The 16,793-nt window shown below is 42.4% G+C and overlaps 1 protein-coding gene across 8 annotated transcripts in view; it reads left to right on the top strand.

Moving 5' to 3' along the window:
• Positions 1-16,793, top strand: part of Ebf1 (EBF transcription factor 1) — a 431,261-nt gene that overhangs the window by 304,768 nt on the left and 109,700 nt on the right. For 6 of the 8 annotated variants that reach the window (XM_051168352.1, XM_051168353.1, XM_051168359.1 and 3 more), the window contains one exon: positions 3,356-3,497. In XM_051168352.1, coding sequence (XP_051024309.1) covers positions 3,356-3,497 — 142 coding nt within the window. The remainder of the gene's footprint in view (positions 1-3,355; positions 3,498-16,793) is intronic. The other 2 variants (XM_051168354.1, XM_051168355.1) reach the window with 1 other exon arrangement.

Below are 16,793 nucleotides of genomic sequence, written 5' to 3' on the forward strand. Positions count from 1 at the left end.
TTTTAAAAGCCTTCTGATTAAACATATACATATGTCTAACCCTAAACCTGTATTCATTTCTCTAAATACAACTCAATCTGTAGTTGGTCTTTATGAATACATCGTCACAAATGATTTCAGAGCTATTTCAGGCGCATGCCATCCAATAGAACCCTGGAGGGCTTAAAATAATGTGCTTGTCTTGCCTAGTGCAGTAGCTACCAGCACTTGAAGTGTGGCTACTTTGACTCAGAAATGGAATGTCTAATCTTCCCTAGTGTAAATGTCAATAGTCATACTTTTGGACAGTGAAATAATAGAAACTAGAGGGCTTGGTTCCAACAGACACAGTAAAGTTGTAGATACCAACATATTCCCTCTCCCCACACCCCCCTCTCTAGTTTTTCAAGACAGAGTTTCTCTGTATAGTCCTGGCTGTCTGGAACTCACTCTGTAGATGAGGCTGGACTTGAATTCATGAAGATATTCCTGCCTCTGTCTCCCAAGTGCTCCTTTTCTCTGGGCAGTGGGGTGAAAGGAGAAATGAAAAGGAAGTGGGTGGTTGAGACCACTGGGAAAAATAATTTTCTATGTTTTCTTTCTTTCCTAAATTCAAGATATTTTATTGACAAAATTTGTATAGGCTGAAGACTTACCAAGTCTGCCTATCTTTTTACCTGCCTCTATTTGCCAGCAGCCTACTGATTCTGTGTTGGACTATGGAGGCTCTTTGCCTACCTACTACCATGGGTTAGCTTAGAGTTAAATTCCAGTCCCTCTTTTTCATCTCACAGATGATTTTTAATTTGGTAGTGACTTGTGGGTTAATTTCAGACAATAATTTATTTAAACCTTTCCCAGTCACTTCCAAATTGGAATGGGGGGATATTACTTGGGGCTTGGGGATTTGTTCCATGACTTTTTAGGGGGCATGCTTACTAGTTAGTTCCTAGAATAAGCAGCATAGAGACCATTTAGTCCTCATTGTCCAGTTACGGCTGAGCTTGCTGTTGAGTGGCCCTGTCACCCAGGTGGCTATGTGGTCTTTCCTTACCAAGAAAAGGAAAATGTATATAGTATAATTTATTTTCTTAACAGGTTTGTGGGCAAGTTTTTTTTTTTTTTTTTTTTGCCATTTTATTTAATGTCTGCAATTAGATGACAGTGTTTTAAAAAGAGATGAGATATTTTAAGACCTACTGTCGGTAGCACTGGTGTCTTACAGGTGCTTGGTAGCATGCCACTGCTCTCTTCTGTGAAGACAGACATAACTACTTTCCATTTCCTGACACTAGAAACAGACACTGTTTGGGATTTCCTTTTATAACTTGTTTAGCTAACGACTCCAGTGACCACTCAATTGTGGTCATGTAGTAAATCAACATTTCTTTGAAAAACCCAGCTGTTATGTAATTTTCAGTGTCTTATAAAGCCATCTCCCTAACTAAAACGTGCTCCTGTTGTCCGATTTATACTGGCACTGCATGTGGTAGTTTTTGAAAATAAATAGACCATTTTCTTTACTTCTTTCCTTACTCTCTTCTTTTAAATGAACTGGGAATTGATGAGGGACAAACACCAGCTTCAGACCCTGTCATACCTGGTCAGCTAGTGCTATCCTTTCCATTAATCCCTGCTGTCCCTGAGTGAATGACTTATTCTAGATGGAATTTTGACTGACTGAAGAGAAATACACTGGGTCTGCAGTAGCTTCTGAATTGTGAAGTGTGTGTTTTAATAGGATATTAAGATCTACCCTGTGAACCATGTGTTCATAGTCTGTGGTTTATTCCTGCCTCTCAGGGAAAGAACACTTAACTTATTTTGCCAGGAGGCTTTCTTTTGGATTAAAATGAAGGCCAGTGGGATGTTAGTTCAAGGTAGTGAGTGCTTTGCCATTTAGGGTTGGGCCAAGGTGGCATGCTTTCCCCTCTGATCAGCAGGCAATGGAACCATGGCATTGCCCAAGAGTCTAGACGTCAATGTCCCCTCAGCCAACTCTGAGAAAAGGCTGCCACAGACCTAAAGTCACAGTACGTGCCAAGTTTTGTAAAGCCATTCACCTCTTCAGAGGCTAATGCCTCTCAAATCTGAGAACAATTAAATCGAGAGTCTTCCCAAGCAACTGGGGAATTGAGCAAAATAAATCAGACCGGTTCCGATTTTGCTCAGGAGGCTGGCCTCATTATAAGAGCAGATCTATTAGTTCTCTTGCCATTGTCTTTCATTTCTCAAGTGAGGTGATTCTAATTAAATTAATCTGCATGTCAATCTATTGGTGATCAATCAAAGAGCCCGAGGTCTCTCCTATGCTGCTGGGTGCTTGTGGCTGACAGGGGCTGATAATGGAGGAAGAAATAAGCTGGCAGGCAAAGTTAATTAGTCAACATAATAGGTGGATTAAACAGGAGCTGGCTGATTGCTGTTTCTCGTGTCAAAGCATGAGTTGGGAGCCAAAGCTGCGATTACAGACAATTATTATATTTGGTTGTAAGAGGTCACATGAATAAACATATCTCTGTGGGGTTCAGTTTTAATCCCTCCCTCCGCCCCCTTTTTTAATATAAGGAGTTATGTAGGTCAGTTCTGTTCATTATTTTTAGTCAAAGTTCTCAGAGGCACTTTTCCTGGGCCCTTATGGCAAGCTGGACCAAGTCAGTTGACATTAGGTCATTTCAGTGTTTTTCCTTTCCTTTCCTTCTTTGAAACACAACTAAGACCCCTAATTAGTAAGGTTTTTTTTTTTTCGGGTGGGGTGACATCATGATAATGTCTTTGAGAGAGGTTTGGGTTCACTAAACTAACACGGGACAAAAAGAGTACAATGTATAAGAAACTTCAATTAGACCCCTGGGAGAGGAAACACAAGTGGGCCCAGCTTCCCCTCCAACCTCTTTCATTTTCATTTCCCTATCTGCTTAACCCTGACACAGTAGGGAGGAGATATTTTAAAGATTTAAAAGACTTTTATTTGCACGATCTACTGCGATATCTACCTCAGTGTCTAAACTGAAGGGTAATTTAGGTGAAACACAGCCACCCTTGTGTAAAAATATATATATATATATATATATATATATAAATAAAACTGTGCTAATAAAGACCGCCTTGTAAAAATTATGGTTAACAGGGTACCTTTTGCTGTATAACTATAAACTGTGCAATTTTACTTAAAACGGCATCAAAAGCGTTCCATGCCGAAGACCCACTCATCAATAGCGCCTCTTGTTAGACGTGTACAACATAAGCACCAGTTATTATGTGAAATAGCTGTGCAATTTTCTTCAGCTCCCAGCTGTTATTTATTTAACTTGAGTTTATTTCCCACCATGCTTTTATATGAAAATGCTCATTCATTTTCCTCTCCTGTCTCTAGGTCGTGGTGTCTACCACTGTCAACGTGGATGGCCATGTCCTGGCAGTCTCCGATAATATGTTTGTCCACAATAACTCCAAGCACGGGCGGAGGGCTAGGAGGCTTGACCCCTCGGAAGGTACGCCCTCTTATCTGGAACATGGTAGGCGAATCATTTTCATTGGTTGGCATTGCTACTTTTAACTGTGACTTTGTGTGATTTCTTCATCCCACTGCACCACATTTCCTATTGTTACAAAATTTGAGTGCCCTGTTAAATACTACTGACTCTTTCTGCACTTTGACCTTGCAAAACAAGAAGCTGAGGAGTTAAAGGCAGGGGCATATCTTTTAAGCACACTCTTTTTGGTTGCATGCCTGACTATCTTGGAATGCTGGTATTGCTTTCTCTCCATTTGGGAGAAGAGAGAGACCTGGACCATGGCTTTGTTTGAGGCTTCAATGTCTACAGAATGAGTAAATCCATAGGTGAATAGAGAAAAACATATAAACCTGCCAATGCATATTTGTGACTGCCTGTTGATTTTGTTTGAAGATAAGGTTTAGAGCCAAGGGTAGATATTCACCCTGGCTGTGGTACTTAGGCCAAATGTCCTTCCTCTGCCTTTAACTCTCTATGCCAACAGCTCCCTCTTCCTCATCATGTGACATAGTGTATTTTCTGTAGGTTGACTTGGTCATGGAGAAATCACTACCACTGTAGACTGTGGGAAATCAGTAGTGCCTGTGACAAGACTGGAGGAAAGAGACAAAAATTGGTTTCAAGGAAATGAAGTGTTACTCAGAGGACATGTGCATTAGCTGGGTGTGCATCTAAATAGCTCATTTAAGAGGTAAATTCATCTTTCCACCCACCCAAGATTCCACAGCATACCAGCCACCACACTTTCTGTGCTCTCCTCAAATGAAACTCAACCTGCCCCTCTCACTCTCCCGTTACTCCTTAGCTAGTTCGGCAAGATTCTTTTGAGAACACGACCATACAAATTGCCATCCAATAGCCTGACTTTTGCTGTGGCCCATGAGCTATTCATGACATAATTCATAAAATAGAAAACTCCCTTCCCTGCCAGCATCTCAATTTAATAAACACACCCCAGTCATCATTTTTGCCTGTTCTTTTTTTTCACCTGTGCTTGAGGAATGCACAAACACTACATTTTATTAATTAGCCCGATGCTATACCCTTAGAAGTTGCTCCCTTCACACCCAGTTTTATAGTCTTTCAAAAGTAAACCATCATCGTTCAAAAGCCGAGGCTCTATGTTTCATTAGTGCCGAGATGGATGGATATTACTTTTTGCAGGAGGCCATTTGAAACACCTGCTCGTGATTACATCCCTAGCTCCACGTCTGTAGGTAAAATTATTCTGATCCTTGCTTTACAGTAATGGTGCCTCCTTAATACCCTCGGAGTCACGGAAGGCAGCATATGACTAAAGGTGCTTAGATGAGAGGTAGAAGTAAAATATGATAAATAATCAGCAGGCACAGTTTGGAGAGCCTGGGTCAGGGGTCAAAGTTGTTGCTTTGACTCTGGCTAGCTGGTTGCAGTGGGAGCTGCCTGATCTGGAGACAGACTTAACAGTCAGCTGGAGGTCTGTGGCTCATGGTGTCAGGGGACGCTCTAAGAACATCTCCCATGCCCAGCTCCCATATCTGCCCTCAGGAAAAGAGGAGAAGGCTGGCAGGACAGCTCAGTCAGTAAAAGAGTTTACTAGAGGACCTGCTTTCACCTCTTAGAAACCACATTAAAGAGCCAGGTCAGCTTATGATCACAACTATGGGGAAGTAGAACAGGAAGAGCTTAGGAACCCACTGGACAGGCAGCCTAGCCTACTTGGTGAGTTTCAGACCAAGCAAGAGAGAGACCTGGGGGTGGAATCTGAGAAACTATACCCAAAATTGTCTTCTGGCCTGCAAACATGCACGCACGCATGCACACACACATGCACATATGCACACATACCAGCACACATAAGAACAGCTATATGCAAATCAACACAAGTGAAAATAAAATTTCAAAGAAAATGCAATAAGCTCACGACACCATTCTACTTATCCCTGCAATAGAGATCCCAAAGTAAAACAAGCAGCTGGGAACGATGCCTCCAGTGGGCAGAGGTCAGTGACACCGTTTTGAAAGAAGACAAAGTCTTGAAGTAGGCACCAAATTCTATTCATTGTCTCACTCTGATCCCTGGCTGACCCTGAACAAGTCAGGTTAGCCTTTAGGATCCTTGGTTTTCTTTTTGGTACAATGAAGTAGTTAGAGATAAAACATCAGGTCCTTTGCTTTGAGTAGGGGAAGGAGATATGGGTAAGGGAAGTGGGCTGGGTGACTGTAGTGAAGACTGGCCAGTGCTGCTTTAGTAGCGCCGCTAATGGGTGGCCTGGGGTCATATATTCTAATTTGGCAAGAATGAAAACTCTCTTACTTTTTAATTCCTAATAACTAATTATTATCATTTAATATCTGATGATTAGTATTTAAACACAGACAGGAGGAGAAGGAGAGGAAGAGACACAGAAGAAGTGTGCTGCCCAGGCTAATCATTGAGGTCTCTTGATCTGAACATATCCAGGCATCTTAGCTCAGATCATCCCTCTGATTAATGCACCAACCAAGGACCATGCATGGCGAGGACCTAGATCCTCTGTTGAGATGTAGCAGATAGGCAGCACAGTCTCATAATATGGGGAGCAGGGGCTATCTGTGACATGGACTCTGGTGGCTACTCATTGATTAATTCCTCTTGGCAGGGTGGCCTTGCCAGGCCCCAGAGGAAGAGGATTCAGGCAGTCCAGGTGGTCTTGACAGGTTGGGAGTCACATGATAGGGAGGAGGACTCCTCTTTTCTAAGGACTAGGGCAGAGAGGAAGAGGGTTGAAGAGAGGAGGGTGAGACCAGGAGGTGATGAGGGAGGGGGCTACAATTGGGATGTAAAGTGAACGAATTAAAAAAAAAAAACTGTTTAAAACACCCAAACAAACAGAAAACCCACACACCTTTGTTTACTGTGGTACTTAGAATAAAATATAAAACCATAAAAAAAAAAAAAAAAAAAAAAAAACCCTTCCTCTGTAAGGATACATATCAATGGGCCATCTTATGCCCAGACTGAAGGAAAATGCTTTCTTCTGTTTTGTTTACCAATCTACAAAGAATCTTGTTCAAATTGGTGACATTTCATTGCATATTAATACTTACCTTTCAGCAGAGAAGTCACTACACCCTACATCGTCACACTCATCAAATCCTTACTTCACCTCTCCCAGTAGAAGGGAAAGGTAGACATGTTCAGGTCCTGAGTAATGACAGTGCAGTAACGTAGAAATCTGATTTTCTATGAAGTGAATTAAGTAGCCATATATAACCACCCAGTTATTTAGAGACTTCAAATGTAGAGCCAAGGGTGGCTATTGAACTCTCTTGTTTATAATATGTGGGAGTGAACCTACATGCTAATTCATGTTGGTTTGGGGGATAATATTTCTATCTTTCATTGGAAAATCCAATTTTAAATGCCTTGTTGAAGGCTCAGCACTCCCCTTCCTCCCCATCCGCCCTCCCCCCCCCCCCCCGCCAGATGCTTCTGTCTCTCCATTCCCACCCTACTTCTCATGGCTTGTCTTTACCTTTGGAGACCTGTAGAATTTTCATCACCCCCCATTCTGGGCCTTTTTCCCATCTCATTTACAGGTAGCCTGAATTATTTTTGATCAACACTGTATCTCTATTTATATCCTGCTTGTCAGACACTAGGAGGAAAGTCCCTTCTGTGGCTGATCTTTCTGCATTTCTAGAAAAGAAACCATGGTTTATGTTCACACACAGCTTTCCCTGCATGGCCCACGCACTCAGAGCTCCTAGGTTCAGATTAATGTCTCTGGATTTCAAATATGAGGGTTGACAAAGGCAGATTTATTTCTTAGAATCTTGCCAGATCCAAAGAGGCTGGAACTTGGAACACTGTAGCTCATAGTAATCACCCTCTCCCTCCCATTTTCTTCCCCATTCATAAATACTAAGATTTTCTGTGGCTGGTTATTTATGGGTACATTTATTGAGCTTTCTTCTTTAAGCAATGGCTTTATGGAAGATGTACAGTTGTGGAGGGAGGCAGCCTCACGTGCAACTGCTCTCAGGATTCTAATTTCTACAAAAGCATGGGTTTGGGACCAAAGGACCTGAAGGATGGCCACCCATGGTAATGTGAAACACTGGTGTGTGTGTGTGTGTGTGTGTGTGTACCTCACCTTCCAGTCTAGCCACTCAGGCAAGTTTGCATGAGAGTGCTTGAAAGGGCTTCAGGAATGCTGTTCTTGTCACTGTGGTTCATCTCAAGTTTCAGGTTCTATTTACTTGAATTTAAGGACAATTGTGGCATCAGTTTCTCTATTTCTTTCCCCCCATGGCAAAATGCTGTCCTCTCAGTGTTAGAGTGCAGGGACCCTGTCAGCTCGCATGCGCTAACACTTTATTATCTAATGATCTAATATGCAACAAGGCAGAGTGCCTGTGCTCATCATCCTGACACAGAATGCCGAGAGAAGTGACTAAATTACTTTATGTACCATTAGCGCTAGCAGCTATGGTGAACTCACCGGCAGCATTTATGCAAATGTCTGTGAATACACTCTAGTGGCTTTGTCAGGGAGCTGTCTGACAAGCAGTTTAAATGCTCATTTTTTAAGGATATATATATATTGGACATGCATATGTTTTTCCTTCCAGTTTTTGTCTCTTTCATTTTGGAGGCTCTTGTAGGTCCTGCATACTACATGGCAACTGAGGAAAGCAGAGAAGATTAGAGAACTCCCATCTACAGGGTCTTTACCAGAAGTGGGGTTGTGTTTTATGATACTGTTCTTTACATATTGGGCTTTTAAAAACAAACAAACAAACAAACAAACAAACAAACAAACAACCCATCCCTTATGAATTTGTACAGCCTCTATATGTTTCTTTGAGGAAAAAAACAATAAAGATACTAAGTGAGTTTTCATAAAAGAACTTTTTTTAATAGTCATGAGTTCTGACCTAAGGTTCTACATTTCTTTGTGACTCAAATAGAGATTAAAAACAAAAACAAAAACACAACCTGTTTTTTAAAAATGAAAAGTGATGAGCATTTAGCTTCTGTGGACATCAGATATGAATTAAATTTTCCTTCAAAGTAGTTACAAAGATCTGAAATGTGAACATGCCAAGACCCCGAAATAAAAGAAATCAAAAGAAAAGTAGGTTTTGGTTAAACTAGACATTTTGGAGAATAAAAAATGGTTATAGGCTCATTGGACCATATCCTCAGTTGTAATTACAGCTTTTCAAGGAGTAGAAATAGGTCTGTGCTACCACCAGTCACTCTGACCATTTGGTCCCCTCTCCCTGGCAATATGCTGTTAGTCTTGTTCCTTAGCATATGACCTTCTTATAGTCTGTAGCTTCAGGTGGGGTCGTGTTTGCTTCTGTTGCTTCCCCCAGGGTCTTCAGCCTTAATGAGTGCCCTCCACTCCCGTCCAGCTGCATTTCAATTTGTTGTGGACATGTGGAGAAAGATGATTTGAGATTGAGAAAAATCTGTGTGATAGAGCCCTGAGGAAGAACTGTGTAGGAGAATCCAAGTTCCCTGGAAAGCATTTTGAATGATCCAGTTGTCTGCTGGGGATCTGGAGTCTAGTCCTAACTTTGGCTTTAACCTGCTGTGTGACTTTGGGTTGGTCCCTTTGCTTATGTGGACTTCAGTTGAGTATGTATTCGAAGAGAGCTTGGTTGGGCCATTTTGAGACTCCTCCACTACAGCCACGGACACAGGCCTTCATGTAAGAGGGGGATTTTGAAGAATCCTGTTCTCGGGATCACTAGCCAATGAATATGGCACCGGTGAAGTAGATTTCAAGTCATTTACTCACTCTGACCCATCTACTAGGCCCTGCTATACCACAGAGAGAAGCATAAGGTAGGTGTGGCCCTTGTCTTGATGTAGCTTATTACATAAATGGAAAAGAGAGACAAGATCAGCAATTTAAAATTACAGCAGAGCGTAGAAGACTAGACAAAGAAATTGTTAGGGGTCAGGGAAACCTTTAAGGAAGTCTCACTTATGTCTAACCTTGAGAGACTTTTACTAGGAAAAGGACCAGTATGTGCAAAGATGTTTGGCTTGGGTGACTTAGAGAGATCAGAGATAGGGGAGGCAGCTGCTCCCAGGCAAGGGGGGTAGGCTGGGGTTGGGAGGGTAAAAGCAGAGCGGGGGAGGGGGTGTCAGAACTGCAAGGTACCCACACAGCCCTAAGCTGGCTGGTCAAAGCTTTGGCCTCCCTGGGGCAACTATAAGATAGTATGGAGGGCCAATGGGACTTTGATGAACTCATTGTCAATTATGTGGCCTCTCCCTGACTCATGAAAGCCTGGGGCAAGATGGTGCTGCGTTGCTTATGACTTTGCTCTTCCCTGCTGAGTGTTGGACACTCACTAGGGAGTTGGCTGCCTCTTGGAACTGTCTCCATGATTAGTTCTCAATCCATCAGGAGGGTGAGTGTTTGATACAGACAGCCCAGAATTTTGAAGAGAGTTCTTTTTTCCAGACGGTTTTGTTTTTATTGAATTGACTTTCTCATAAGTTGACTAGAAAGAATTTTCCCATTGGCTTAGTTGTGAGGGTGGAGACCTTTGCTTTTAGAAGGGAAGGCTGTGGGCATTTTTTGACCTACAAGATGTATATTGCTTATCATCCCCCTACACAAAGAAACCTAAATCACTGAGTCAGCAAAAAATGAAATAAAACAGTTGAGGAAAATAGACCTTATTAAGTCAGTTACTTATTCAAAATAACAAGACTAAGTAGAAGTAGATGTGGGATTTGATTCTATGTCTTTCTAATGATATGAAACTCAACAGGGGGTGTTCACTGAGCCCCTTTATTCAGTCATATAGACCTCCAGGTATCCACCATAAAGACAGGGAAACCAAGGCTAAGGAGAAAGACATTTGCCCAGAGTCACATAGCAGTGAAGTCATAGATATAAGCTTCAATTCCACAAAATCCTGATCCTGTTTTCGCTTAGTACTCTGCATTATGTTAAATTACTTTCATCTCCTGTCCTATTGTAATTATTTTATTTTTCTCCATACAGTTTAAGTCACTTGTGTTGGGATCTTAAATTTTCTGAAGTTAGCCCAGAGCATGTATTTCTTACACATAGAGAGATAGGGAGCCCTTATAGTTTGTTTTCCTTCATAGCTCCCTTTTTCCTTGGCAAGAACCCATTTTGCTAGTCAACCTTTAAAAATGTTGACTACTGGTGTAGTTTACTTGTGTGTGTGTGTGTGTGTGTGTGTGTGTGTGTGTGTGTGCACGTGTGTGTGTGAGTGTGTGTAAGCATGCAAGTGCATATAGTACGTATATGCCCCCAGGATGGCCAGAAGATGGCCAAAATACTTGGAACTGGGGTTACAGGTAGTAGTGAGCTTCTTGACTGAGTGCTGGGTACCAAACTGGAGTCCTCTAGGAAAACTAGTACATTCTTCTAACTACAAAGCCACTTCTCCTTCCCTTGATGCATTTTCTATAAGACTAGCAAGATCACAAGGAGATTGGTAATGCTTTACTCACCTGCAGAGATGTTCTGATTCATCTCTAAGTCATTTGTGGATCCTATGGCCTCTCTGGCATATATGAGGTGGGGGAAGGGGACCATGAGGAAGCTGTGGGAGCATGGGGTAAGACAACTGTGCTGGGAACAGCATGGAAAGCTAAAGGGCTCAAAGTTTTCTTATAACACTTCTTGGCCAAACGGTCAACTGTGAGAAACTTGCAGTATTTATTATTTTGCTGGATCTCATAAATGAGTGAGCCACACTTATTTTTAATAAGCCCACTATAGTGTTTTAATTTGGGGTGGTGGTGGTGGTGAGCCTGTTTTTGTTTTGGCCAAAAGTGACAAAACTTTTTGAAGCTTTTTGTTGTTGCTGCTGTTCTGCATTTGATCGATCATGCATCACAATTGCAATTGTGTTCATTTGTATAGATCATTATTCCAAGCCAGGACTCCTTTGCTCTTGCTTTTCATAGGACACTCCCTCACATAAGAATTCAAAAGGAATCACACAGTGGCAATACGCAAATAAACACTTCTACGTTCTGTTCCTAATCCCTTTTCATAATGTGATATATAGGAGCAGTGCTCAGTAGTTAGGTTTGAAGTAAAGAGTCATTTTATTTCAATTGTGTGTTTGTTAATGCACGTGTTTCTGTAGGTGAGCATGCGTACATGAGTTCAGGTGCCTGACGAGCTGTAGTTACAGGCAGCTGTGAGCTGCCTGATGGAGATGCTGAGAGCTGGATTCAGCTCTTCTGCAAGAGGCTCTAAACCACTGGACCATCTCTTCAACCTTTAGTTTTTCTCCTTAGTTTTTCAGTTACACTTTAAGAAATATGTTAAAGCGAAGCTCTCTGCTGCTCTCATCCATGGCTTCGAGGATGACCTTAGATTTCTCTGGGCCTTCGACCCCTCACATTGAAGCTCTGATGATCCTGTGAGAATGTTTCTTCTTGACACAGTATTTTGGGGGTGGCTACCAACTCCCGAGATGATAGTACTTGTGCAGGCAAGCTAGCATAGCTGAAATGGCAAGGGTCAGTTTCAGTGAGAGGCACCATCTCAAGGGAATAGGGCCAGAAGTGAAAGAGGAGCACACGGAGTGTCCTCCTTGGGGACTCACATGTGTCTGTACAGGCATGCACATCTGAACACACACAGACACACACTGAGGTCTCATTATGCAGCCCAGGCTAGCCTGAAACTCACAGCGCTTCTGTCTCCATGCCTGAGTCCTAGGGTTACAGGTATATATCACCAGGTATGCCTTAAGATACTTTAATATAGCTACATAGTTACTTTAATTTGTAAGGAAAAACTCACAACTACTACTACTTCAAAATTATGATCTCATAGACATTATTGTTTAGGGTAAGACCAAACTTAGAGAAAATGTTAGGTGATCTAAATAAAAACCACAGCTACATAAAATCAAGTAAGAAACTGCCTGCATGGTACTGGGATGTACCAAAATTAAGGTTTAAGTTTGAAGCATACTGTTAGAAGGCCTTAAAGATTGAAAAATAATAATAATTCATTTAATTTACTAGGAATTGTGTAAGACCCTGGGAAACATTCATTTTTCTTTTTCCCCCAACAGACACTTTTTTTTGGGGGGGGGGGTCTGCGAGGTTGTTGTTTGTTTTGTTTTTTGTTTGCTGAAAGAAAGCCTTTTAGGTTCATTTTACTATTAACATTGAGCGTCTGTTCCAAAGAGATTTTAAAAAGCGAAACCTCTCTTAAACTTAACTGTATTTTTATTTTTAAACAAGCAATATCCATATGTCAGAAAGCAGAAAGGGGACTTGAATCAAGAGCAAGCATTGCTCAGTGACTGCCTAGGCAGCGCATTATGATAATGCACACAGGACCAGCTGGACACTGAGCTAAGCTGACACTGGGTTGTCAAGGGCAGCGTTTCCCATCAATTTCTGAGATAGGATTTGAGTTCAAATGACAGAAAGAGCAGCAACTCTGTTGAAGCTGATGCTTGGGGAAAGGGTGGGGAAGCCAGAGCAGGAACCAGCAAGGCCTAAAGGCAGGAAGTCCTGGTACCTCCGGAAGCTGGTGGCTCTATTTTTTTTTTTTTTTTCATCTGGCTGCTACCTTCCCTTCTAACTTTAACATCTGTCAGCATGACCCACCTGGGTCCTTGCATGATTAGAGGCCTGTTCAAGGGGTGGGGGCAGGGTGGGGTGGGAGGATGGTTGTGTGCGGGTTACTGATACTAATTTTAACTCCCAAGAGAATAGGGTACCAGCTGCCGGAATGGAAGCCAGCTCAGCCCAGGAAACAGGACTCCACATGGCCTCTTATCCATAGAGGAAGCACATTGTGGGTACAGTGGCAATTGTTTATTTTGTTTAGGTTTTGTTCTTTTGGAGACAGGGTCGCACTTGGCCCGGGCTGGCCTCAAACTCACTATGTAGCCAAAGCTGGCCTTGAACTCCTCGTTGCCCCTGCTCCCACCTCCTAGATGCCACGATCGAAGGCATGAGCTGCCTGACTGTGCAGCAGCAGTTGTTAATGCAGGCTGGAAGAGTCCTCAACTTTCCATCCAGCCACTTGAATTCTTTCACGGCATAAGACCATCACTGATTGCTCATTTGCTTTTCACTCAGCCATTTATCTAGTCAACACATATTTATTGGCTCGTTGCCCTACTATATTAGACAAGAGAGGTGCAGAGGTGAACAAAGCCGGGGCAGGCATTAACATTATGAGGCACACAGTTGCATGAACACGCCAATTCATGTACAGGAAATAATAGTAACTAGGATGGTTTACATGGCAATGTTGATAAGGACTGTGAAGGAGAAATAAATACAGACTGCCAGGATGGCTTAGTGCAAAGGACCCGGTCAAGATTGTAGAGTCAGGGAAACTTCACATTTTTGAATGCGTAGCAGTTAGTAAAGTAAAGAGAAAAAAATATCAGGCAGAAGAGAGACTATGTTGCTCAGCTATCACCTAGGGATAGACCCTTTGATGTTGGAGGGGGTGGGGTTGATGCTAAAAGAGTGGCTTAGGCCTAATAATTGTTTCTGGGAATTAAATTTAGAAATTTTACATGGGTTGGTTTCTGGTTTTGGTTGGACAAAGAAGTCCACTGTTTCCTTTTAATCTTGAGATTAATGCTACACCTCCTAGGCCAATAGACCACACACTGTAGATTCAGACGCGTGTCTCCAGGGAGATGGTTTTACTGTTGAGATAGAACTCAGATGCATCAGGTCCAGCAATGAGTGTTTTGAAAACATTTTTTTAATGATTTGAACAGCCAGGGGAGGGCAGTGCAGTTATAATATCCACTTAAAATAGGGGAAACTGAGGCCCATTGGTAAGGATTTTTTTTTGTGGCTAAACAAGAGTCAAGTTTGTTTCTGCAACTTTTAGACTTCTACGATTCTGATACAGGGGTCATGGCTGCTGTGCTTTCCCACTGTTTAGTCAATGCTACACTCCCTGCACTGTGGACTTCAGAAGTGGAGAGAGCCTCTTGCTATTTGAGCCCGTAATGTAAAACTTGCTCCAGTTGAAACAAATTGACGACATTACTCAAAGGCAACCTGAAAAGCCAGGCCTGTGCCCAATCCCAAGGGTGAGTTACTTGGCTTGAGCAGTGATACATGGGACGGCGCTTTTCTGGGTTAAGATAAAAAACTCCTGGTATCACGTCTCGCTATCGAGCAGCCCATCTCCAGCTCCCTGGGCCAGTATTGCAACCTGAAATACTCCGTGGACAGAAATGAAACTTTATAGAAATTGGGTGATCATCACCCTTATCAGATGAATATGATGCCATCAGCAGGATTTTAGCTACCTTGTGTTGGGGGAGAGGGGGCAGTCTGAAGATTGTGAGACTGTGTGGCTTCCCTGCCAGCCTGCCACATGCAAGTTGGCAGGAGGATGACCTAGCTATTAAAATCCTTCTGCAACATATGTGCAGGCCAGTCATAGCAGAAGTCCTGATGTGGGGAGCAAAGCAGACAGGCCCCCAGGGCAGGAAGAGAAAAGTGAAACACAGAAGTGACAGTCTCTGGACCATGGGGTGACACAAATAGATCCACATCCACCAAGCACATTATCTGATCACCAAACATGAAAGCAGAACTCTGCTCCTAATAAGTTCTTATCCCAATCTGTGCAGTTGATCCAGATTTTATACGCCAACCCTTGCTCCTCGGTGGCCGGTTTATTTGAGGGCTGTAAGCAGCAAGATCCTAGCTATTTAAAAACCACATTCTTTATCTGCAGTTCTGGTCCAGAATGACATGGGGTATAAGGACAAGAGAGGGGTTCGTGTTTGAGATTTCGTTATACCAGTTTCTTCCATTAACCTTAGGGCAGTGTAATAAAAATGTCATGTTATATGTGTCTGTGAAACATGAATGGGTAGCAACACAGTTTGGCCATTATTTAGAAGATGAGTAAGATGGACACACAGAACATGGTGCAGTGTATGGTGCCCCTATAATCCCAGCACAGAGGCAGAGGCAGGCAGATCTCTGTGAGTTCGAGGCCAGCCTAGTCTAAAAAAACGAGTTCAGGACAGCCAAGGCTACACAGAAAAACCCTGTCTCAAAAAGCAAGCAAGCAAGCAAACAAACAAATACCCCTGCCCAAAACAACAAAAACACCAAAAACCCAAGATGAACCTGTGTTATAATTGAACACATTTCTCCCCCTTTTCCTCTTCTTCATCTTCCTTTTTATTCCTCCTTCTCTTCTTTCTCCTCCTTTTAGATTGTGTTGGAGAGCAAACTCAGAGCCCTGAGCCTGCTAGGCAAGCACCCTGCCACTGAGCTTGGCCCCAGCTCTCCTTTTTTTTTTGTTTGTTTGTTTGTTTCTTACTTTCATTGGAGCATGGCTGGGGAAACCAAGAAAGCCACCGAGCCCTTGTTTGTGCTTGCCAGTGGCATGCACTTTCAGGCCCATCACCAGTGGCATGGTGGATAAAGGGATACATTCCAGCCAGTCCTAATATGCTTTCTCACTTCTTGACAGAGGGGGAAAGCGACCCTGCTGCTGGCTGAGTCACTAAACCCACAGTGTTCTTCCAGTAACTCTCATGTGTAGTAAATCTATAAAGTCAGGCCTCAAATTCTTCTACATTTTAACTTTGGCAGGGTCCTAGAAGGTCTTGGTTAGTCTGTGGAACTGACTCCCTTTTGGAAAGAAAAAAATAGTTGGCGCAAATAGAAACTATCTTCAAGGTATTGTGCCAGGTTAATCTATTTGTTAACAACGTTTTAGAATTTTCTTCATACATGAAAACACTCTCTAATGAAGGTCGTCAAAATCCATACCATCAGATTTCAAGTGAAAGCAGAGGAATGCTGCTCTATGCTTTGTAAACTCCTCAGGGTTCTGATACACTTGTAGCAGATGCACAAATTCAGGGTTTGTTTAGTGGCCGCGTAACTTGTAACAATAGAAATGTTTCTATGCCTGGAAGCTTGGCAGCATTCTCAGTGTTACTGTGTTTAAGTTGGCGCCTGTGATGTTATGCAAGGATGTCGTTTTCTGAACTTGGAAATAGAAGAAGGAAATAGAGAGATTTTACTATAGTTCATATGTGGGTCTGTGTCTTAGGGGAGAAATAACTTTACTTGGAAAGAGAGAAGTAACACTCTGTAAAGTTAATAAGTATCCACCCTCTATACCACGGACAAGGAATTACACAGCTGAGCTTTTATGGAACTTTGGCTGTATTTATAGGATCAAAGTGATTTCTTTTTTTTTAGCCAAACAGGACAGATATTTCAGATAAGCACCAAGACTGAAGGGAGGTTTGGCTTCATCAATCAAAGCAGACTTTGAAACCCTCAAG

The sequence above is a fragment of the Acomys russatus genome, chromosome 25 (genome assembly GCF_903995435.1).
Source record: "Acomys russatus chromosome 25, mAcoRus1.1, whole genome shotgun sequence".
NCBI classification, from domain to species: domain Eukaryota; kingdom Metazoa; phylum Chordata; class Mammalia; order Rodentia; family Muridae; genus Acomys; species Acomys russatus.